This window comes from Castor canadensis, chromosome 11, assembly GCF_047511655.1.
Source record: "Castor canadensis chromosome 11, mCasCan1.hap1v2, whole genome shotgun sequence".
In the NCBI taxonomy this organism is placed as follows: Eukaryota; Metazoa; Chordata; class Mammalia; order Rodentia; family Castoridae; genus Castor; species Castor canadensis.
Window position 1 is genome coordinate 18056979 of NC_133396.1, and position 24578 is coordinate 18081556.

Here is a 24578-nt window from a genome sequence, read left to right on the forward strand (position 1 = left end):
CCTTTCTTGGATCCTGGAGGCACAGAGCTGCAACACAAAAGAGACAGTATCACTATGGTCCCAGTGAGAGGGTGGGGGAGGGGGAGTCCTGTCATCGGAGTGTCTACTTCTTCTGAGCCTACAGTTGGTGTTCTATTCTGTGTCTATGCATCACCAGAGGCCAGAGGTGCTGGAGTCCTGCTCTCTCGCTCTCTCTCTCACGGAAGGGTCCTGGACCCTATTAGGAGCAATTCTGCTTTGAACCCAGGTCCCCACCCTAGCCCTGGAGAGCTCACCCTCCATGGTCCCCAGGTCTCTTCTGGCCCTGGCCTTGGCACTACACCTCAGTCCACTGGAATCTTGTTTCCAGTACTCTTTATGAGGTCACTGAGGTTGGAGCCTCACTGAACTGCTCCCAGACCCCCCACTCCACTTACACCCCAACAGGCTGTGCAAGGAGTGAGAGCCCACCCACCCACGCTAGCGTGGCCCCTTATGGGGGAATGTGAGCCAGCCTCACTCACTCTTCATTGGCTTCCCCAAGCTGGGGAGACATTGCTGGTGGCTGGAGAAACTTCACTTCTCCTTCAATGGTGGCTCTCTTGATCCCAGACTTGCTCAAGTCTAGGAAAGGATGAGGGAAGTTTCTGTCTTCCTGGGACCAAGCTTTCTGAAGCTCCAGTACTTTAGGCAATTTCTCTGACGGCTCTTGCTCCTTCTCAGAGGACTGGATGGGCTTTGCAGAAGGCCCTGCAGGCTCAGTAGAAAGTTCCACCGCCTTCCGGGGTGTTTTGAGCATTTGCTCCAACCTGGGCAAGTCAATGTTGCTGCAGGAGGCTATGGCTAGGGAAGATGCAAAGTTGATCAGATCTGCTAAGCCGATGGTCTGCGGGAGGCTGGAGGAGGATAGGCAGGGGCTTACTGGTGGCTGGGAGATTATGACTGGGAGAGTTGGCTGGGCAGCGGGGACAGACTTCTGCTCTGGGAGGCTGGTGGTCTCCTGTGTGCCACTCTTGTTGCACTGCATTTCAGCTTCATGCTGCAGGCTGTGCTCTGATGCCTGGATGAACTTGTCTGCCCAGAAGAGGTGCCTGGAGGTCTGCGCTTGGATGGAGCGATGTGGGAAGGGCACCTTGTCCTGCTGGACCAGGGGGGATTCCTGGTCCTCTGTGTGGCTGGTGCTTGAGCTTATGCTCCAGCTCCTGAAGTTCTGCAATGCCGGCACAAACTCTATGGTGGGCTGGATGGTTTCTATCCCATAGCACTGCTGCTCAGAGCTTTCACTGCAGGACTCCAGGGTGTCTATCTTCCACTTGGGCTCCACATCCAGCTCAGCCTTTGGTATGGGTGCCTGGTACTGCTCTGGCTTCATCTTGAGGTTCTCCTCCAACTCTGGGCATGGGTCTAGGTCCGGGTCCTCTTGGGGAGGGGGCTCCTGCTCTAGCAATTCTGCCTCCATCTAAAAGGTTTCAACTAAAAGTTGAGGCAAGAATTGGGCATTCCTGCCCCACCCCCAGGTCTCCTATGCCCCACCCATGTACTGCCCACTCCTCTCCCAACTTTTCTCAAAGATCTGCATGGGGCAGGTAGGCAGTGTGGGCAGGCGGGGAGGGTGAGTGTGCGGGAGCACGACCATACTGGTACTAGGGTCCCAGAACTGTCAAGGTTAAAAGCGGTCAAGATTTAAGAAAGATGGGCCTCAAAGAATGCTGACCCTTGCTAACCACCTCTCATAAGGGGTCACTCTTACCTCTGCTTCATCATCTTGTACTTCATGGCGGGGGGACCGGTCATACATGAGGTCATTCCTGAGACAGAAGGAGTCAGAATGGGGTGATAAGGGATCTGTGAGGGGAGGAGTGGCTTCAGGGAAATGACATCCCTTTTCCCTCCCCAGCCTTTTGGCCTGGACGCTGGCCTTGGGGAGATTTTGGCAAAATAGAGGGAGATCCTAGGGGTGTGTGTGTGTGAGGGGGAGGGGTACAGGACACAGTATCAGGGGGAAGGGCTGGGGTTCCTGAGGGCTGCAGGGAGCGGTCCTATGGTGATGGGGAACTGGTTCTCACGGCTTTTCCACGATCTCTACCGAGTCCTTGCCACAGCAGGGAAAAGCGTTGGTACCTGGCAGGGAGAAGGAGGTAAGGCCAGGTTGCTGCAGGAGGGGGACAATCCCTGATGGAACCTGGAACCAGGGTCAGTAGTGCTGCCCAACCACCCTCCATGTCTTCCCTCACCTCAGCCTGTCTGCCATCTCCCCTCCCATCCTGCCCCTCCTCGCTCCCTTGCCAGTGTCACTAATCCTGGCTTCCAAGTCCACTCCTCTTCACTCGCCATCTTGGCCCTGCACCAACTCGGATCCATCACCCTCCCTTCCACAAGGGCGAATGCTGACAGGACTCTCTCCTGTCCTGTCCTGTCCTGATGGAGTGCCACCGTAGCCCAGGCACTTATGTGTTTTATTTCATTGACGCTACAGAAAAAAATTAGAGGGAATTCATTTGCTCAATATCCCACGGGTGATGGTTGCTGAACCTTAAGAACTCAACTCCCTGCTGGGCTCTGCTGTACTGTGCAGGAGCCCATGGCTGCTGGGCTCATCAGACCCCAGGGAACCTGCCTCATCCCCCTCCATTCTTGTGACTCTGTTACTTCCTGTGCTCCTTCCACTCATCCATCCCAGTCTAGGCCAAGGCCTTCTTGCCAAGAGAGGTGATGCTGCTCCTGCAACTGCTGGTTTGTGAGTTTGGATCACCCTCTGTAGTCCCAGGGGCCGAGTGACTTTTGGGAAGGCCCCAAGGCCAGGCCCTTCTCTGAGGCTTATGTCTTGGGGAGAGGTTTTTTTTTTTTTTTTTTTTTTTTTTTGTCTTTTCTTTTTTGGTGCTGGGATCGAACCCAGGGCCTCACGCATGCTAGGCAAGCGCTGTACCACCGAGCTACATCCCAGCCCGAGGCTTATGTCTTAAAAGGCAGAAACTCCTCAGGGAATGGAGCACTCAGGGTGTCCTATTCTCTGCTTCCCAGGGCAGTGGATAAGGGATTATAGGGAGAAATCATGGCTATCAAACATTATGCAAGGTGGGTCCCCAAAGGCCTGGGGACATCTCTGTTCTGACTGAGAATTGCTCCCAGGATTTATACCAGAAGCACCAGAATAGGTGGTGTCCTCTTCCTAGAGATGGTAGAAGCCGGAGGGGGTAGTGCTTGCATGGTTTGGTCCTGGAATGGGGACTTGGGCACATCTGTGCTTCATTCTGGGCCTTGGGATCTTGGATCTGCTGTGTGGTGAGGCTTTGAGGGCACTGTCATGGGCAGGACCCCAACAGCCAGCTCTGCGTCCTTGTCCATGTGCTCCCCTGGCTTTCTCCACACATCTTTTCCATCTCTAGCTCCATATACCCCAAGCATGGCTCTTCCCCACCTTCTGACCACAGAGCCTTCCTTGCTGGATTTATAGTTTTTCTGAACAATTTAATCACCACTCAGTTTCAACCCTTCTGTAAACAGCAACTGAGTATGGACAGAACCAAAAATTACTGTGCCTCATAACGGCACTGAGAAGTCCGAGGTTGACTCAATTTGGAACCTCTGTGCACTGACTTAGGAATGTTCTATTAGGGCTTCAAATTCCAGTTGTTGCTAGTATATAGAAATATATTAATCTTGTATCTTGCAAATATGCTAAAATCCTATTCTAGTAGCTTTTTCCCCTTGTATTCCATAGGATTTTATACATATTCAGTAATATGTGCAAATCAAGACAATTTTACTTGTTCCTTCCCAGTCTGTTGTGCTTCTTTTCTTTTTCTTCCCTTATTGCACTGGCAACAATCTCCATACATTGTTGAATAGAAGTGACCTTGCTTTGTTCCCAAGCTTATGGGGAAAAACTCAGTATTTCCTCAGTAAGTATGGTGTTAGCTATAGACTTTTTCCCCTTCTTTCAGTTTTTGGATGGAGTCTGCTATGTTGCCCAGTCTGGTCTTGAACTCTTGGGCTCAAGTCATCCTCCTGTATCAGCCTCCCAAAATAGCTGGAGTGACTATAGGGATTCACCACCAGGTCTGGCTCAGTTGTTTAGTTTTTATTAGAAATGAGTATTGGGTTTTGTCCAATGCTTCTTAGGCATTTACTGAGATGATGATAGGGTTTTTCTTTTGACACATATATGTATATATATAATTAATTAACATAAGAGTAATGTTATACTAATATATATCATAATTCATTAACATTTGATCAATGTTATACTAATAAGTTTATTCTTTTATATTCTGTTAATATTTTGGTTATAGTGAAGTAAAATAATTTTTAAATGTTAAATTAATCTTGCATTACCACAATAAAACTTCATTTGGTTATAATATCTTTTTTTTAACATTGTAGATTCTGATTTTTTTTTAGAAATTTCATATATATATTCATGGATATATTGGTGTCTAATTTTCTTTTCTTGTAATGAGTTTTTTTTTTTCTTGGTGAGACTGGGTTTTGAACTCAGGGGTCTACCACTTGAGCCATACCTTTGGTTCATTTTTCTCTGGTTGTTTTAGAGATGGGATCTCAAGAACTGTTTGCCTGGGCTGGCCTCAAACCCCCAATTCCTTTGATTTCAGCCTCCCAAGTAGCTAGGATTATAGGTATGAGCCACTGGTACCCATATCTCTGATTAGGTTTTGATACTGTCATAATGATGGTTTCATAGAATGAATTGAAAAGTATTTCCTCTTCATTTTCATGAAAGAGTTGTGAAAAATTGGTAATATTTCTTCCCTAATGTTGGTAGAATTCACAAGTGAATTGCATCTGGAGTTTCTTTGTGCGCTATTTTGTCTGTTTCTTCTTTTTTATTATAATATATATTGTAAAATATACATAGCATAAAGTTGATCAGTTTAACCTTTTTTTTGTTGTTGCTGAGGATGAAACTCAGGGCCTTCTGTATGTTAAGTGTGTGCTCTACCACTAACTACTTTTCCAGCCCTCATTTTAGCCATTTGTTAAATGGTTAATCAAGAGCATCAAACACAGTCACACTTTTGTGCAATTTTGGCTGAAATCCAATTCAGTTTTTTTTTTTTTTGGTACTGGTGTTTGAATTCAGGTGCCCTTTTTGCTTTAATTATTTTTCTTCTTTTTGTTTTCCACATGAATTTGACTTAATTTTTTACACCATAAATTTTCCACAGCTCAAACTATTGTCAATGAAAATTAAAATTCAACAAGTTGTAACAAAGGTAAAACAGTATGTTTCTGTTTTTCATCACTGTCGGGGTTTTTTTTGGGGGGGGGTCTTTATTTTGTTTTGTTTTTTGAGACAGGATCTTGCTGTGTAGCTCAGATTGGCCTTGAATTCTAACCCTCCTGCCTCCGTCTCCAGAATGCTGGGATTACAAGCATGCACTATAACAGCAAGCTTCATCACTGTGCTTCTTAAACTTTTTTTTTTTCCATGGTACTGGAGGGTTGAATTCAGGGCCTCATGCTTTGTAGACTTTACTGATTGAGCCCTTAACTGTAAACCTGGCTGTTGGCTGTTGTTCTTGTTAATAGTTGGGGATTTCACATAGGGTCTCCACTGTTGCCTGGGCTGGCTTGGACTGTGATCCTCCTATTTTTTTGTGCCTCCTGAGTAGCTGGGTTGACAGGCATGCACCACTGTGCCCCACTTACTGATTGAGAAGGAGTCATGCCAAATTTTCCCCCAGGTTGGCCTGGAACCATGATCCCACCTCCTTAGTAGCTGGGATTACAGGTAGGATCTATAGCACCCCCTTTCTTTTTTTGAGTCAGGGCTTCACTATGTAGCCCAGGCAGGCCTGGAACTCTGATCCTCCTGCCTCAGCCTCCCAGTGTTGAGATTACAGGTGTGAACCACCATACCCATGGAATTCATATCTTTTAAGGAATTGGTCCATTTTATATGTTATCAAATTCATTGGCATGAATTATTTACAATATTACCTTATCCATTTCACTTATTTAGAATCTACAGTGATATAATCCATTTATTTCTGATAGCTTTTTGTCTTCTTTTCCACTAGGGATTTATTAATTTTGTTGACAACAAAGAACCAGCTTTTGGTTTCACTGGTTTTTCTCTATTGTGTCCTGCTTTCTTTTCATGGATTGCCACTTAGATCTTTATTATTTTTCCCTTTGTTTACTTTGGGTTTCAATTGCTTTGCTGCTCCTTCCTCCCTCCCTCCCCTCTCCCTCCCATCCTTCCTTCCCTCCCTCCCTCCCTTCCTTCCTTCCCCCCTTTCTTTCTCTTCCTTGCCACCCCCCCCACGTTTTTTTGTGAGTAAAGCAGGAGAGTTTGTTGAGATAGAAAAGTAACAAAGAGTAGAACTCCCAGAGCTGGGAGGGGTCCCAAGAGAAGGTGTCCCCCCTTTTTTTTGAGATAGGGTTTCACTATGTAGCCTAGGGTGACTTATCAGACTCTTGAGTGCTGGGATTACAGATGTGTACCACCACACCCTGCTCCTGTCTAGTTTCTGAAGGTGGAAGCTGAGATAATTGATTTGAGACCTTTCTTTTTTTCTAACACAGGATATTATTTCCATAACTTTTGCTGTATGCCACAATTATCAGTGCTGTTTTCCTTTTCATTCAGTTCATAAGACTTTCTAATTTCCACTTTGCTTTCTTCCTTGACTCATGAGTTATTCAGAAGTGTATTGTTTGCCAAATATTTGAGTAATTTACACTTATCCTTCTGTTATTGATTTTAATTCTATTATGGCCAGAGAACATACAAAATATGACTTGAATCATTTTAAACTTTTTGAGACTTTTATACCTTTCAGAATATGATCTTTTGTGGACTGGAAAAGAATGTATATTCTCCCCGCTGCTGGGTGGAATGTTCTATTAATGTCAATTAGGTAGTATTGCTCAAATCTTTTAGATTCTTAGTGACACAGAACAGTGCTTAAATCTTTAACTAAATTGTACACTTATCTGTATCTCCTGGCAGTTTGTATCAGTTTTTGTTTAATGTATTCTGAAACTCTGATATTCAGTGCATAATCATTCAGGATAATTATTCTTTCCTTTTTTTTTTTTCCTTGGTGGAACTGGGGTTTGAACTCAGCTTCATGCTTACAAATCAGGCACTCTACCATTTAAGCCACACTTCTGATACATTTTGCTCTGGTTATTTTGGAGATGGGGTCTAGAACTATTTGCCTGGGCTGGCCTCAAACTGAGATCCTCCCAAGTAGCTGGGATTACAGCTGTGAGCCACTACAGACTGGCTTTTTTTTTGAGAAAGGTTCTCCCTATGTAGTCCAGGCTGGTCTCAAACTCATGATCTTCCTGCCTTGGTCTTCTGAGGGCTAGGATTAGAGGCATATGCCACCATCCTCTGCTTAAAGTGATTTTTTTTTTTTTTAATTTTGGAGGTACCTGGGATTGAACCTAGTATATGGCCTTGCATATGCTAGGCAAGTGCTCTACTATGATCTACTCATGGGCAACTCAGCCCTTTAAAAAAACAACAACTAATTTTTGTGGCAGGATCTTGCTAAGTTGTCTGTACTGACCTTGAATTTGATAAAGCTCCAGCAGGCCTTCAACTTATGATTCTTCTGTCTCTATCGCTGGAGTAGCTGGGATTACTGGCATGCACCACCATACCTGATCCTTTCTCCTTCTTTTTTTCTGGTGGTACTGGGGTTTGAACTCAAGGCCTCATGCTTGCTAGGCTACCACTTGAGCCACTCCACCAGTCTTTTTTTTTTTTCCTTTTTTATGCCTTCTTTGGATTATGTATTTTTATGATTCCATTTTATCTTTTCTGTTGATTTTTATTAGCTATGACTCTGCTGTTATTTTAGTTTACTTAGGGTTTAGTTATTTTAGGGTTTATAATATACATCTTTAACTTACCACAGTCTACCTTCAAATGACATCATACTGCTTTAAACATAGTGTAGAATCCTATACAGTATACCTTCATTTTTCCCTCCTGGCCTGACATTTGAAATAGACCTTACAAAAATGACAGAGACGATCTACACTCCCAATGACCAGCAGCACACAGAGAGTTCTTCAAGTTTCTAGAATATGGAAAGCAGAGAGGTACCTGAGAAAATGGAGTCAGAAGCAACGCTAGCTGAGAAGGAGAAGGACCATGCAGGACAGTTAGCCATTCTGTCCCAGGGGGTTCCAGTAGGGCCAACTCAGAGATGCCAAGCATGATAGAGGGACCCCTGGGCTGAAAATGCTTCCTCCCACTGTGAATGCTGTACTCATAGCAGCCAGGCGGCCACTACTCAGATAAAGTGCCAGCAGATGTCCACGTTCAGTAGTTGCCCTCGGGTATGTCTGGTTCCTGCCTGATCACTTTAAAGTATTTCCACCAGGCAATAAGTCCTAACATGGCAACCAAGGACCTAGGATCACCAGACACTTGAGAAAACTGCCAACATGCAAATGGCAGGCCAAGAGAAAACATGGCCCTGGTAGTGCACACCTATAATCGTAAGCCATGAGGCAGGAGGATGGGGGCAAAAACATGAGACCCTATCTGAAAAACAAAAACAAGAATAGGATGCTGAAAATAGAATCATAGAAAGAAAAAGTTGGGTTTTTTCTGTTTGTTTTAGTGGTAAGGATTGAACCCAGCCCCTTGCTAGGCAAGCACTCTACCACTGAGCTACATCCCAGCCCTTGCTTTTGAGACAGGGTCTCACTATGTAGCCCAGGCTGGCCTCGATCTTTTGATCTTCTTGCCTCTTCCACCCAAGTGCTGTTGTGTGCCATTGTGCCTGGACAGAAGGAAAGAACTTTGACAAATAGAATTGGAAAACAAAACACAGAGAATATTCCCAGAAAGTGAAACCAAAATGTCCAGATGTAACTTGATAGAAAAGAATCAATTCTGAATTCTAAAAAGGACATGGAGAAAGACTAGAGAACTTGGAAAAGAGAAAAATTTCCCTGAGCTGAAAGGGATTCAGCTGAATGCCCAGCACCATAGATGTTCAAAGAGCCTTCCTGTGAAAATTCATCACACATTTAGGAACAACTAACTCCTAAATGTTTCAGAAGGGCAAAGCCCAGTATACTACAAGGGAAGGAAGCCCAGATTGGCAGCAGAGTTAACAATTATGCCTTTAAAATTCAGACGAAAATGGTTTTTAACTTAGAACTTTATATCCAGCCAAACTACTAGACTCTATAGAAAGACTCAGAAAATTTACTTCCTTTTTTTTTTTTTTAGGAAGTTAGTTGATGTGTTGAAGTGAGATAAATGTATACAACAGAGGTCTACTATCAGTTCAGATTGGTGCAGGAGAATGGAGGGTGCTAGGCAGTAGGTCTGAGAAAAGGAAGCCCTAATACAGTAGTTGATTAGATGTAGAGGTTGAAGACAACTAGGACTATGATAAAACCAAAGGGTGCAAGAAAAGGCAATTACAAACTCCAGGAAAAACAAAAAGCTGTATTAGAAAGAAAAGTTAATTATGGTACATTTCCTGGCTCTGTAGTGAATAGTAGTCAGTCACAATATGTGCACTTGGTCCATTAATTTTCAATTTTTAGACAACATATAAATATTTAGTGAACATGATTATGGTTATGGGACAATATAAATGTTATCAAAAAATAAAAGTATGGGTTAGTTTTGGGGAGGCAGAAGGCAGGGAGGAAAGCTGAAGGGAAGAGTAGAAGAGTAGGGGCACTAAAATCAATTTTGTGGGGTGTCAAAAGATACTGTGAAGTTGATGAAAAATAACAACATAGGTTTATTCTTTATAAAGAAATCAGCAGATCTAAAATAACTGATGTTGGGAGGATGGGAAGACAGGAAGTGGTAGTATCAAGTGATAAACCAAGAATGAGTCTGTGAGCTTGTAGAGATAAAAAAGGTGACTAGGCAGAGAAAATTCAAATGAAATGATGGTTGCTCTGGAAAGTGACTGGGGTGTGTGTTCTAGGGGATCCTTGCTTTTCATCACTGAAGAAGCTCTTAGGTACTTTTGGGTACTGCATGTATTTCTTTGAAGTTGAGAGAACACATTGAGCCCAGTTTAGGTCAGGCTCTGTAGTAGAGGGTAAGGACACTGAGGCACAGTGAAGACCAGTACCATCCCAGCTCATGTAAGGCTTTCAAGCCTGTGGCTAGGATCACAGCAGACTCTTCAATCTATTTGCTATTTCCTGAGCTCTAGACCTAAACTCCAGTCGCTGATTGTACCATTTTCCCTGAAGGAGTCCCACACTCATGGTGTTCAAAACACTATGTACCCTTCCCTTCTCTCCTCCCTCTTAAAGCTCCTGACTCCTCACCAATCTCTGGAGGCCTTCCAGACCCCACTGCTCCTCCAGTGGCCCCAGGCTCCCTGCTGCAGACCTCCACCTGAGCACTTGATCAGACTTCACAGAATTTTATAACCAGCAGACCCTTCCTAAGACCCTCCGCAGGGTCTCTCGTCCCCAGCAAGGAGTCTGGCACATGGTGGATGCTTAGTGAATGTCTTTGTAAAGAAATGAAGTTGGTAATACTCTCACTTTGACAAACCCTGGGGTTTATCCTGCATTTGCTTCCACTCTAGAGTGGCCAATGGGGTTCTGCATGCCTGACCCTTGTCTTCCCTTCCTCCCTTCCTCCCTCCCTCCTTCCTTCCTTCCTTTCTTCCTTCCATACTTGAACTTCCTAGGCCAAGTGCCCTACCACTTTAGCCACACACCTAATCCTTTTGCTTTTGGTTTGTTTTTCAGATAAGGTCTCTCACTAGCTTTGCCAGGGCTGGCCTCAGACCATGATCCTCCTACCTCTGCCTCCTGAGTAGCTGGGATTACAATTTACAGCATACCTGGCCAAACTTTCATCTCTTGGTAGGTCCCTCTTTCCTCTCACCCTGATTCATCCTTCATGCTCTCAACTAAATTAGAACCCTGAGTCACCTGTGATTCCCCCACACTTCTGCAGCTCCTGACCTTTCTACCTCTAATGCTTAACTTGCCTGAACCATTTTTCCACCCCCACCACCTCTCTCCTCTCAGTACCAGAGCCAACACAAACCTAGGACTTACTGTGTGCTGGTGTTTGGGGCTGAGTGCTCTGCACACATTGTCTTTGTAACTTCCCTGTGCACAGGTGGCCACGGCTCTCCTCTCAGATGAGGAAACATGCACAAGGTTACACATCTATGAACAGCAGCAATTGACCCGAAAGCATGTCTGGCTGGCTCCAAACTCTGGGATGCTAAGTACTGTGATGTCTTAAATCTTTGATTCCAGCTGGATGACTACAACCATATTCCCTCCAGTCTGGCTTCTCACTGAGATGGTCTGCTATATCACATCCAGACTCAACTGTGGCCTCAAAGATGCTGCATGGTCCAACCTCTGCTTGCTTTTTTCATTTTCTTGGCATCTTGCTCCAGGTCCCCTGCCCCAAACTTAAGCATGGGGGTCGCTTTTTGTGTCTCTGTCCCTTTGCACATGCTATTTCTTATACCTGGAAAGCCTTCTCCTGGTAAAATCCTATACTTGCCTGAAAACTCAATTTAAACCCAGTGTCATCTCTGACAAACTCAAGCTGTCTAACCTGCATCTCACCTTTGTTTAGTCAACTACCAGACTCTGGGATCAAGGGTACGCTTTGAAAGGAGTAAAATAAATGTCATAGGAGTGATTTAGGATGTTTGTGAAAATTTCTTACTCTATGAGTTTTGGGAAAGGGGGAAGGTGCCCTCTAGTTGTGGATTCTTGGCACATATTAAATGCTGGTCCAAGTCCTTCTGCGTCCAGAGGAAAGCCCCATTTCAGGGGAGATCTGAGCCTCCACATGAAAAGGGAAGACCTTTTTGTTCACTGGCTCAGAAGAGGGCACAAGGCAACAAGGAGGCAATCCGTAAATATTTGTCGCTCCTCCCTACAAAAGCTCCAGGCACCAACTGACAATTGGAAGAAATTTGTTTTTGATTATTTGCAGTTTGGGATAACTCATGAGTCGTTTTTTGGACACAATGCCACCGCTCCTTCCGTGGGCGCAGAGCCCCTCCCAAGAACGCACGGAATTTAACCCAAAGTGAGCACGTGCGCCGGTGCGTGCACACGTGCTTGCACTGCGCGGGGTGGGGGTGGGGCGAGAGGGGCTTGGCTGGGGTTCACTTTCACTTCCGGCGCCCCAGCTTGACTCCTCTGCCTCTCGCTTTCTCTCTCCCCACCCGGCCCGCCGCCCCCACCGCCCGCGCGCCGGCGCGCTCCCACCTGTCATCCCCATGTTGACGGAGGTTCTGTCCGGGAGGCAGGGAGCGGGCTGGTGGCTTCTGCCCCTCCTCCTCCAGTGCGCTCTTTGGCTGGTGGGGAGGTAGGGGGCGCTAGAGATATTGGGGCGCTGGCGCCTGTGATGTCGTCGCCTCTGTGACGTTCCGCAGGGACCCCGCAGGGAGAAAACCGCGCTCAATTTTCCTGGCCCGCAAGTGGGCGTGGGCGGCGCAGGGAGCCTCTTGGAAGACCTGGGGCTGCCGCGCCTCCGCCGAGCGTGAGGACGGTGAGCAATGGTAAGCTGGAGTCTATGGTTTGCACATTGGGCACAAGGTCTCTGCCCTTGGCCCAGGACCCTTCCAAGAATCGGCTAAACCAACCCAAGTTGCACATGTGTGCAATGCACACACACCTCTGCACGGCTTTCGGGGGCTTGGAAGCAGATCAGATAGGGCACTCTGTGTGAGGTGGCATCCATCCTCTGCCAGGCTCTGCACTATGACCAAGGAACTCACTCTGGGAAAGTCATGAAAACCCCATGCAGATGATCGGGTCTATACCCAGTCAGTTCTTTGGACACCAGGCCTCAGGCAGGCGTGGTAAATGGAGGTATGCAGCATGCACCCACTCTCAGTGTCTGCTCAGTGCCCAGCACACCACCTGATTTCCCTTCTGGTGGTACTGGGCTGCCTTGCCTTGGCAGTGTGCCGCCTGGCATCCTTTCCCTCAGTTTGGCTAGGGACTTCCCTGCTGCCATTGGGTGATGGATAGCCCAGAGATGAGACTAGAAACACCACAGTTAAGGGCTTGAAGACAGATCTTGCCCCAAACAAGGGGGAGACTTGCAGAGGCCCACCCAGAGGCTAAGGAAGGCAGCTGATGGGGTCATGGGGTACAGCAAGCAGGCAAGCAAGATGGCCTAGAGGCTGGTGGAGTGGCTCAAGTGGTAGAGCGCCTGCCTAGCAAGCCTAGCTGCTGTGGAGTTCAAAACCTATTATTGCTTAAAAAAAAAAAAAAAAAAGTCTCTGTAGAAGCAGAAAATTGGGATTCGTAGAGGGGAAAGGTCATCAAGATGTAGTAAGTAAAAGGCAAATAGATTAAAGCACGAAGGTTTATTTCAGAAAGAATAAACTGGCAAAAAAAAAATGGCCTAGAAACATCTGTCCTCACTGCAAGTTTTATTTCTTACAAGAGCTCTATACAAGCAAATGCTACAGCACCAGGGCTGCAGTTTTTCATGTGCTGGGGCCGGGGTCTCTCTCTGGAGCAGCCAGGCTCCATGCAAAAAGCTGAGCAGAGACCACCTTAGCTCCATGTAGGGATCAGCTTCTCCAGAGGAGGGGTCTCAATGTCCCTCCCCCCAATGATTCACAGTTGATTTAATGCTACATGAGTCCTGAGTAGCTCCCCCCCAGAGAACAGGCTGGGCTGGGGCACTCATTTTAAATCCGAAAGAAGCTTGAGGGGATCACATTCATGGAGATGGGTCAGGACTGTGTTCCTTTACCCGTCCCCTGGTCTACTTGTGCCCGTGCAGAGTCCATGTCCTCCTGGAGGGCAGCCAGGAAAGTGCTTTGAAGTTAAGAGTGCAAAGTGCAGCTGGCAGTGCCCTGTGACCAGGAAGCCGGAGTGCTGGAGAGTGACAGCATGGCTAGGGAGTAGCAGTGCTAACACCTGCTGTGTTCTTCAGCATCTATACTGTCTTGTCCACAGACCATTCCTGTCAGGTGGGTCTCATATGACCCTTCACTTTCATGGATGAGGGAACTGAGCGCCAGCTAGTCAGGGTCTGGATGCTGGGAGTGCTGCTCTGGGGAGGAGTGACCAGCAGCAAGGGGACACGTGCTTGGGAGCTGAGAACAACTTCAGTTCCTTTTTTGGTTCATGGATGAACAGAAGTTCAACTCAGGAGCTATGACGCAACAACCTGAAAATGTGCATTGTACCAAAGAGCTTGCCCAGTATTGGGCTTTCCTTCCTGCTCTATCCCACTGGAGGTGGATGGCCAGGGAGACCAGACATGGGGCCAGAGGCCTCACTAACCCCACGGCAGGCACACCTGATGCTCTGCATCTGCACCACCTGGGTGTGGGTCCTTAGACTCTCAACACCTACACACCTGCCTGGGGGCTGTGGGGCCCAGAGGGATCACCCACCCCTCCTGACCCAGGCTGGCAAGTGGTCACTGACCCAGACAGGTCAGGCCAACTTGTTTGGAGCAGCACAGAGAACCCCCTCTCTGCTCCTGAGGGAAGAGCTCTCCTGCTTTCTCCATCTCCTTACATGGGTGGAGAGTTCCCTTACAGAGGTGGGCAGGACTCAGGTGGAAGTCCTGGGAGGCATTTCATTGGTCCCCACTTTGCTGCTGCCAGTCCTGGTCTCACTGCTGAGCCAGGGGACAGCAGATCCTCGGGATGGCTGAGCCTGTGTCTCAGGGCAGTACTGAACACTGAGAAGGAAGGCTGCTGTGGGCAGTGGAGCCGGTGACGGAAGGCAGAGCTAGGGTCGGTTCTCCAGCTGGCCATGCTTGACCCTCCAGCTCCAGGCAAAGCTGCCATCTGGGGCCAGGGTGCATTGCAGGTCAATGCCCGAGTCTGGCACCTCCATGTCATAGCGAACAGGCTGCCCATCTTTGGTCACCAAGCTGAAGGCTGGGGCTGGGATCTGGGGATGGAGCAAACCAATGAGACAGAAGCTACTTAGAAGTGTAAAGCCGATGGTCCCCAAACAAGCTGAGAGACATCACTCTCTACCCAAACATGCAAGCTTGAGGCACTGTCTGTCTTTCATTCTGGAGGTGTGGGAAAATCCCATCTGGCCCAGTGTGAGTCCTCAGGACACCCAACCACCACTGCTAGTTTTGCCCTGAGATCCTGGGGCGGGTAGGTCATCTGAGGCCATATTCAACTATTCCCTATAGTGATATTTCTACTTATTTGAAAGACTTCCTCCTGGAGGGTGGGACTCTCCCTTAAGTGTGTACCTGTCCGCTTACCTGGCTGCTGATGCCCGTGGCAATGTCTCCCACCTTGACCCGGTGGAACTCTCGGATGTGCAGGTGTTCACCATTGAGAGACTGTATTTGGACTTTGACACCTAGAAGGCAGGCAGGGTGACAATCAGGAGAGCAGAGCAGCTGTTGGCTCCCCAAGGAGCAGGGACCCACCAAGGTCTGGGGGAATCTTAGTTGAAAGTCACTGTGCCCTCTGTAGAGGAGAGCAGGTCTGGCTGGGATGAAGAGGAAGAAATGAAGTGAATGCAAAGATTCTTAAATTAGATTGTGGGCAACTTAGATTGCTCCTTGAGGAAAGTGGTCTTTGGCCTGGGAATGGGGGCCTGAAGCAATGAGTCACGCTGACCCTGGGGAAAGCTGGGGACCTGTGAGCTGATGACACTCTTATTGTAGCAAAATCACAACCAAGCTTGAAAATTAACAAACTTATGTCATCTTTCTCTTCTGGCCTCAAATCCCAGGGGAGGACTCCAGCAAAATTGTCAGACTTCTTATTTATTTATTTCATGTTGCAAACTTGATTAAAATGCTCATAAATCCTGTTCCTTTTTTTTTTTTTCTTCCCTTCAGAAGACATAAATTACTCAGCTTCTAGACCCCAGGCCAGAAAAGGCTGCTTTTTTCCCCAAGATGGAGGCCTTCTGGGACTCCCTCAGCAGCCAATCAGGAAAGGCTTATGGATGGCCACAGCTTTGCTCTAAACCTGACTTGTTTACTTATTTACCAAGGACCCCTCCTCCTGTGCCAAGGGCAGAGCCACGACCCCTCCCTGTCCCCACAGCCCCAGGCAGCCCAGCTGGTGTGGGAGCTGGTGAGCAGGAAAAAGTTTGCTGTACCATTGAAGTAGCTTGGGGTGTCAGTGGGCCGTCCCCGGGCTAGCACCATGTTGCAGCTGGAGCTTCGCGCCTCCGCCTGGCTGCTCCAGGAGTGCACGCCGGAACTCAGGGTGTCCCGTGAACTCTGAGAGGCCTTTGATGGATTCTGAATACAAGAATGGGCACAGACTCAGGCTCCTGCACTCAGGGAATCATTTCTGGCCTTGGTCTCCTTTGGGGCAAAGGGGCCTGGGCCCTCCCTGGAGGTGAAGAGCTGCTCACTGTCCTAGGCTGAAGGAGGTAAAGTTGTATTTCTATGGGGACCAAGGGACTAGTCCCACTACACCCCTTCCCAGGTGTGTTGAAGATGGATTGCTTCACTCTCAGAAGCCATGAGCCTGTGCCCCAGTGAGGACCCTCTCCTACCCACCACTTGCACACAGCCTGTTTTCCAGCTAGACACAAAGCCACCTGCTCTGTGCCAGGGCCAGGAGAACCGGTTTCTGGTCCACAGCTGACTCACCTTCTCACTGTCCTCCGACAGGGAAAGGCTGTCGATGCTGAGGCATGAGAGGATTTGCTCCTGTTCCTCCAGAGAAAAAGGCTGGGACAGGCTGTTCAGAAATAATTCTGCAGGGAAAAGCAGAAGATGACTGTGGGAGGCTGGGAGGAAGCACTGTGGTGCCAGGGTTCTTCCTGCGCAGACTGCAGGGAAGGGGCTGGAAGAAAAGTCAGGCTGCTATGGAGAGAAGCCCAGGCTTCAGTGGGAAGCCAAGGGCGGGCACTCAGGGGTCCTAGGCCCTGGCCACAGTCTGGCCACCCTACCTATTTCCAGCTGCTGCAATTCCAGCTCGGGAAGGGTAGCTCTCCGTTCTTGTGAGCTGTGGCCCTTAGCAGAGGCTGGGTCTAGGGAGGACAGAGGCAAGGGTTCCCATGTGCCAGACTCCTCCTTGCTCAAGTTCAGTGCTGGGGACTTGTTCCGCTCTGGTGGCTCTGGTGGTAGAGGAGGCTGAGGCTTAGGGGCCCAGCCTGCGGTGTCCTGTGTTGGCACATGCTCAGTCAGCTGGGCATGTAGGGTCTGGTGATGGTTGGTTTGGTCTGGTGGCAGATGTCTTGGTTCTTTATATTCTCCCCTCCAAGGACTCTTCAGACCTCCCACTGTAAGAGAGAGCCCACGTGATGATGAGATGGAAACATTCTAATGTACGGATGTCAGTCCCGGCAGGAATAGCCTCTCCTAGGTGGAAGGCCAGAGGGACTTGCTGGAGCCCCCCATGGGAGGCAGTCTGGTGATCTCCAGAGGAGGCTCTTCAAGAGATGGTCCCACTCAAGTGGAAGAGCACCTGCCTAGCAAGTGTGAGGCCCTGAGTTCAAACCCCAGTACTGCAAAAAAAAAAAAAAAAAAAAAAAAAAAGAGAGAGATGGCCCATAAACAGGAACAGGACTGCATTTCTGTGTTGGTATCAGCAAATTCCAAAACAACGAAATCTGCTCCAGAGAACTTTGTTAAGAGTGAGAAGATTTTTAAAAGGCTCTGGGGGTGGCTCAAGTGGAAGAGTGCCTGCCTAGCAAGCATGAGGCCCTGGGTTCAAACTCCAGTACTGCCAAATAAACAACAAATTAAAAGACTCTGGAGTGTGGGAATGTAACTCAGTGGTAAGGCAGCACCACAGAAACAAAAGGCTCTGGGGCAACTTCACCCAGAGTTCCCAAGTTAAGCATCCTCCGTGACCCACTGTCTCACTCCTGTCCCTAGACTTGTGGCTTCCCCAGGCCACCGTTGCACTGGTGTGGGGCGGTTTGGACCTAGGGACCATTCTTACCCTTGTGACTATCACCTGTTTTGGTAAGGAACTAAGCAAGGTCTCTCTCCTGTTTTATTTATTCCCTTTCATTCCTATAACTACTGCTGTTCCCTTCCCAGAGGCTAAGTGACATTCTGTTATATTCTACACGTCACTTTTTGTTTGTTTTGAGACAGTCTTGTTTTGTAGCCCAGGCTGGCCTTGAACTGGCCTCAGTCTCCTGAGTGCTGGGGTTACAGGTGCATACCATCTCATCTAACCTCACTCTTTACTTTTGACTGCATTCTTGCAAAATGTGTGGCTTTATTTATTAATTATGCTCCCCGACTTCATCTACAGGTTCCTCTTTTCACCCAGTACTATGCTTTCAGGTTAGTCCCTACTGCCTGTGAGTGCTGAGTGGCTTTAAGTGCTGGGTGGTGTCTCATTCCCCACCATTTGCCTCTCCACTGCCCCGGTGAGGGACTCCTGATCACATCCAACATCCCCTCCCACAATGAGGCAGAAGTGCAGTTCTTCAGATGTATGCCCTTACGGAGCTGGTGGGATTTCAGCACCAGGAGTGGAAAGGCTGGGGTCTGGGTGTACAGACGTCTTCCTGAGTGCTGCCAGGCACCCTCCAGAGTTGCTGCAGCCTTATCCACGTACCTTCCTGCAGTGCCTAAGAGCCCCACTGCCCCACCAGCGCCGGGTGAATTTTCCCAGTTGAATGGCTGTCAAATGGTATCTGGCTTTATTTTGCACTCTATCCCTGATGGGTTCGAGCCCTTCCACCCCCAGTTCTCCAGCACAGCCTCTGTTCTAAGCATGGGTTCTCACGCTACCTCAATCTTCCCAGCACCCAGAGGCTGGGGTCATTCCTGTACTCCAGAAAGGGAGACTGAGGCTTTGAGAGGCTGGGTACCTCATTTTTCACCACCCCTGCCCAGTCCCTCTCTCGGCCATGGCTCTCTGGCACACTAGGGAGAGCCACCATTACTGGCTCTTACCTTGCTGCAGTGCCCAGCCGACCTTCCCTCGCAGCTCTACGGCAGATGCTCGGTGGACAGGCTCTTTCCTCAGCCCCTCTTGGATGGCCTGGGCGGTGAGTGGGGTGCAGGAGGTGGGTATCTCCCTCACAGGCGGAGGCTCGCTGGCAATCTGGGGGCCAAAAGACAACACATGAGGCCTGCCCCCCCCTTATTTCCAGCACCCAGCCTTCTGTTCTTGCTCTCTACCATCTCTTGCTGCCATGCTGACGGGGGTCTGCCAAAGGGAATGGAGGGGGCTGAGCTATAGCCAGGATGGGACTCTCCTGAGAAAAGGAAAACAAGGAGTCAGGTGGGACAGGCAGCCCAGTGACAAGACACTCATGTCCTCCAGGCCCAGCCTGTAGGAGGCAGGTGGAGGGGGCCCAAGGCATGGACAGAAGTGCTTGAACTTGCTATGAACTACAAGACCTTCTGGCTGGGATGCTGCCTAGTACACACAGATCTGGGTGTCTGGTATTTTAATCAGGACCACACATTTATGAAGAGGCAGAACAGTAGGCAAAATGGGAGTCTCCTCAAGCCTAGGGCCCAGGCCTGTGACCCTGCTGGTCTCTTCTCCCCACCATCTTGAGTGCCATCACTGACCTTGAGGCAGAGCGGGCCTCGGAAGTATTGAGTCCAGGGGTGGCAGCCGTTGAGCATATGTAGCATCATGCAACAGCTGCTCCAGATATCCACCTTGGCATCACAGGGCTTCCCCATCACCACCTCTGGGGCCATGTGTGTCTCTGTGCCAGGGATGTAGTCCCCTGAGAAGGGTGAGATGGAAATGTCTGTGAACTCAGGTGGGCAAGAGCCTATGCAATGTCCACTCCAGCTCATCTCTGGGGTGTAGTGACTGTGCCCCAGTTGGAGCTCTTCAAAGATGTAAAGCCTCTAAGTCAAACTGGCGATGAGCCCAGCCAGGGCCTTAGCTGGTGGACACAGGTGCAGAGCAACTACCCACAGGCTCTGCCCTCCAGACTGAAGCCTTAGTGGGGAGGGGGGTGGATATTGGAAATTCACTTATAGAAGGCTTATTACTGCTATGATGTTCCTGAAATATTAGCTACATGAGAAAAAGAACAGCCAGTAGTAGAAAACTTGCATGCATAAAAGACTAGAAGGAGCAACCAGCAGATGTTAACAGTGTTTTTTTCTGGTGATTTGTACTTTACATTTCTGCTCAGATCTACATTCTTCAAAATATACTAAAAAAAGATATTATTTTTTGTAATAAACTATCAAAAGAACCATTGAAGTTATTTTAAGGTAGAGATCAGGTATCCAACTTACACCTTCAGAATCACCCACAAAGACCTTTAATGACACGCCACCTCTGTCAGGTTGAGTATCCTTATCCGAAATGTTTGGAACCAGAAACATTCTGGATTTCAATTTTTTTTTGGTTTTGAAATATTTTCATATACACAATCAGATATCTTGGGGATGGGACAAGTGTAAACATGACATTCTTTTATGTGTTATATATATAGCCTGAGGTAATTTTATATAATAATTTTAGTGTGCCTGAGTTTCGATTGTGAGTTCTTATGTGAGCTCAAAAAGGTACAGATTTTGGAGCATTTTTGGGTTAGGTATGCTCAACCTGTACTTCTAAAAGATTGCCTTTCCTTTGGTCAAAATGGAACCATTTTCTGCTTAGGGTTATAAATGAAAATCAATCACAAAACTGATTTATAATGGCCTTAACTAAGCACGGGGGAAAACATGGAGTTATATAAATTATTCATGATTATCTCTTTGGCCAAAAGGAATAGTGAGAGTTCTTTTTTTGTCCTTTTTGATATCACTTAACTCTGTACTTAGCAATTATTTTAGAATGAGCATGGATACTTTTAACCAGAAAGCCAGGTGTGGTGGAACACACCTGTAATCCCAGCACTTGTGAGGTTGTGGCAGTAGGATGGCGAATTTGAGGTTAACTTGGGCTACATAGCAAGACCCTGTCTCAAAAAAAAAAAAAGGAAGTTCAAAGTAGACATTTCACTAGCTATATAGTCTGAGACTTATGGCAAGGTCCTCAGTCATTCTGTTCTCGCTATGTAAGGGAGCATCTGAAATGAGCACCTGATGTCCATTACTACACTTAGGGAGTATCTGAAATGAATACCTCACGTCCATTTATGCATAACAAAAGCCTATAATAACCCAGGGTGGTTGTGGGGCTGAAATCTCCTGGGGCCATACAGCACTCATGTGACTTGTTCCCATTACGGAGAGCACAGAAAGGCACAAGGTTAACGCTTAGTAAAGGCCACTGGCTATGGTCATTGTGAGGAGAGGCAATCTGGGGACTTACCTGTGAGCAAGGACTTCCCCAAGCCATCAGGTTGCAGGCACATGGCATGGCCAAAGTCGCAGAGGGCTGCTCGGCTCCCATCGCTGGACAGGAGCACGTTGTCAGCTGTAGGCGGAAGAGGAGGGAGAGGAAGGAGAACAGGTGAGTCATGTTGGTCCCAGCCCACCCCGTCTTGGCCTGGCCTGGCCTCCAGTGAGATAATTTTCTGGCTGACCCTACATGGCAGCTGCTGCTTCTGATTAGTTTCATTAGTCATGGAAGAAGGGAGGAAGTATCAGTTCAGACTAGAGGCAGGCATCAGGCAGGATCTTCGATGGTGAGGGACAGGAGCAGGGTTTACTGGGAACAATGCCACTTTTTATTCTGTTGCCCCACTCTCTCTCAGAGGCCACCAGTGGGTGGAGCTTGGTTTTAAGTTCTTTATGGACACTACCCACCAAAAACTGTAGTGCCAGACTGAGGGCTTGGAGAACATCATTCCCTTCCCACAGGGCATAGCCCTGTCAGCTTACTCAGCCCTGCCACTGGAGACAACCAGGTGGGAACAGCCCGCAGGGACTAGGGCAGGGGGTGTGGAAGGGGAGGCTCACCTTTGACATCTCCGTGCAGAACCCTTCGCGTGTGGAGGTATTCCAGTCCCTCCAGGGCCTGGCCCAGGTAGTAAAGGGCGCGGTCCTCCGGCAGACAGCCCTTCTGCCTTATGAGCTGGCCCAGCGAGCCACCTAGGAGACCAATGGCCAGTCTTCACACGGGGCTTTCCCAACCTCCACGAAAGCCAAGGCCAAGAGTGAAGGGCAAGTGGTGGGGAAGCAGGACTTCCCTGCAGGTGTCGAAGAGCCAAGAGATTAAGTGTGGATCAATTGGAGACCAAGGCCAACCTGGGCAAGATTAGGGCTACCCTTGGCCTTGAGTTATGAGGGAGAAAAAAATGGAACCTGGCACCTTACCTTCCAGCAGCTCCATGAAGATGTTGACCCAAGGACCTTCCCTCACAGCGCCATAGAGAGGGACAATTCTGGGTGAGGTCAATCCTGCACATGCCATCAGCTCCTCTGCCCGAAACACTTCCACCCGCACCTGAAGGGTCCAGAGGTGACTTGAGTCAGGGTCACAGAGTGCCTGGTATCCTCTCAGGACCCTTGGGGCTCCACACACACAGTCTGCTAATACTCACAATGGAAGAGCCAAGAGGGGCTGCTGGGCCCTCGGACTAAACTGATGTCAGGTGCAAGAGCTGAGTGTGTGCAAAAACAGCCACACGAAACCACAGTCCTTATTCAGGCAGGCTCGCCACCCCACAATCAGCCAAACACAACATTTCCCTCAGTCCAACTGTCTGGAAAATTTCTAGGACATGAGTCTTTTATCAATATCCATGTCTCCTCTTCAAAGTCAATTTCTTACCTATAAGACTCTGTCAGGTGCTTTTTTTTTTTTTGTGATAGTATCTTATTGTAGCCCAGGCCAGCCTCAAACCAACATCCTCCTGCTGGGATTACAGGCATGTACCACCACTCTTGGCTCAGTCAGGTGCCTCTGGATCCATAGCAGCCCTCACAGCACTTTTCTTCACTCTTCCCCAGAAGACTAAAATGTCCACGTGGACAGTCCTGTGTTTATATTTTCTCTGCAGCTGTTTCTTTAGCACCTGGGCACATGCAAGACTTCTGGAGAGGGATTTGGCCAGTGCCTCTCCTGCTGTGGACTGGCATCATTCACTCCTTTCTGCAGGGACCAGCAGCTTGGCACAGCAGGAAGAACTGGACCATGGATACAGACGTCCAGGCCATTTAAAAAATGGGTGCATGCTTCCCATCAGCCATGTTTCCATATGTGAATAGTGGGGACAGTGGTGCCAGCTCCAGGGTGGCATAAGGATCTGGAAGGATGCTAGCCAGGTCTGTGCCTGGTGACCAGTGGAGACACAGGAAGTGCTAACTGCCCACTTTCTCTCACCAGCTCAGACAATAGCTTATGAAACACTTCTTCCTAGGGTCTTTCTTGCTGCTTGTTTTTGCAAAAAACAAGCATCACCAGGGGGCGCCAGTGGGAACAGACAAGCCTGAAGAGGTGTGGGAGGGCTCTCCTGCAGTTTTATTTAGATGGATGGAGACCTGCTGACTTGGCAAGCAGGAGCTCTGGCAATGTGGGACTTTCAGACGTTTGCCTATCAGTGGAAACTGTCTCTCTTCTGGTTACTTAAAGAATACCTGCTTTGGTTTATTAACTCATGTGAACTTTGACTTTTGGTCAGTGCTTCCTCTGAATGGCTACTGAACCTGACTAGGTCTAATTTACCAACAGGACTTGCACTAGCAAGTGTCTTTAGTCTTACCACCGCCAGACTGTGAGATGAGGTGCTCCAGGGCACTACAGAGAACTCAGAAGGACACAACAGGCTATTTTGCATTTGAGGGAAATAGATGCTCGTATGTGCAGGAGATGGTGTGACATACTTGGCTGAGATGGTTCAGTTCCAACATCAGATTGTACCAAATTCCTTTTGGTGATACATCTTCAGGATGCTGTGATAGAAACTACTCTGGGCCAGGCATGGTGGTGTGTATTTATGGTCCTAGCTGTATGGGAGGCCGTAAGTACAAGGATCTGGTCCTAGGCTGGCCCTGGGCGAAAAAGTGAGCCCCTTATCTGAAAGATAACTAAACAGGTCAAAAAGGGCTGGGGAAGGGGGCATGGCTTAAGTGGTAAAGCACTTGCCTAGCAAGCATGAAGTCCTGAGTTCAAACATCAGTACTGCCAAAAAAAAGCATACAAAGATTTTTTTTCCTTTCGACTTATGTGAATTGCTTTTCAATAGCTGGTCATTTTTAGGATAACCTAAATTATTATTAGACCTAACCAATTAATAAAGGGAAGTTAGGTGTTTGTTTTGGCTTGGGGTGCCATAAAAAATTGACAGATATTAAGGGCTATGAACCATGACAGTGTGAAAACCTTTAAGAAATCTGTAACTCCTCTAGAGGGTCTCAGCAATCCTAGAACATTTCCAACACCTAGACCAAAGTGGGTGGGATGGAAAAACTTACAAAATAAGGTGCTTAAGAAGTCTGGCTGATCTCAAGGAAGCAAGGCAAAGACGTGGTCCTGACAGTTGAGTGGAGGAACCCTCCCACCTCCCAGTTCAGGCTGGAAGCCTAACTGACCCACCTCTCCTCTCCAAACTTCAGTGTCCTCATGCCCAAAGCAAGGGCACTGGACTGTGATGGGGATGTTGCTGAGAACTAACAGTCAATGCCCACTGACAAGCTAGTTACTGTTTCAGCACCTCCTAATTATTGGTCACCTACATCTCACAACAGCCTGTGATGTGGTGGTGTCATTTATCCCCATTTCTCTGATGAGGAAGCTGAAGACTAGACAAGGAACTTGTCCAAGGTTACTGGGAACAGA

The 24578-nt window shown here is 48.1% G+C and overlaps 1 protein-coding gene across 2 annotated transcripts in view; it reads right to left on the bottom strand.

The window, feature by feature from the left end:
* Positions 1 to 13364: 13364 nt before the first annotated feature.
* Positions 13365 to 24578, bottom strand: part of Map3k14 (mitogen-activated protein kinase kinase kinase 14) — a 43680-nt gene continuing 32466 nt past the window's right edge. The window contains exons 7-16 of one of the 2 annotated variants that reach the window (XM_020171820.2): positions 22115 to 22244; positions 21758 to 21889; positions 21168 to 21272; positions 19451 to 19614; positions 18824 to 18974; positions 16855 to 17187; positions 16553 to 16659; positions 16051 to 16195; positions 15197 to 15297; positions 13365 to 14865 (exon numbers count right to left, since the gene is read on the bottom strand). In XM_020171820.2, coding sequence (XP_020027409.1) covers positions 14701 to 14865; positions 15197 to 15297; positions 16051 to 16195; positions 16553 to 16659; positions 16855 to 17187; positions 18824 to 18974; positions 19451 to 19614; positions 21168 to 21272; positions 21758 to 21889; positions 22115 to 22244 — 1533 coding nt within the window. In that variant the 3' untranslated portion in view covers positions 13365 to 14700. The remainder of the gene's footprint in view (positions 14866 to 15196; positions 15298 to 16050; positions 16196 to 16552; positions 16660 to 16854; positions 17188 to 18823; positions 18975 to 19450; positions 19615 to 21167; positions 21273 to 21757; positions 21890 to 22114; positions 22245 to 24578) is intronic. The other variant, XM_020171829.2, reaches the window with a different exon arrangement.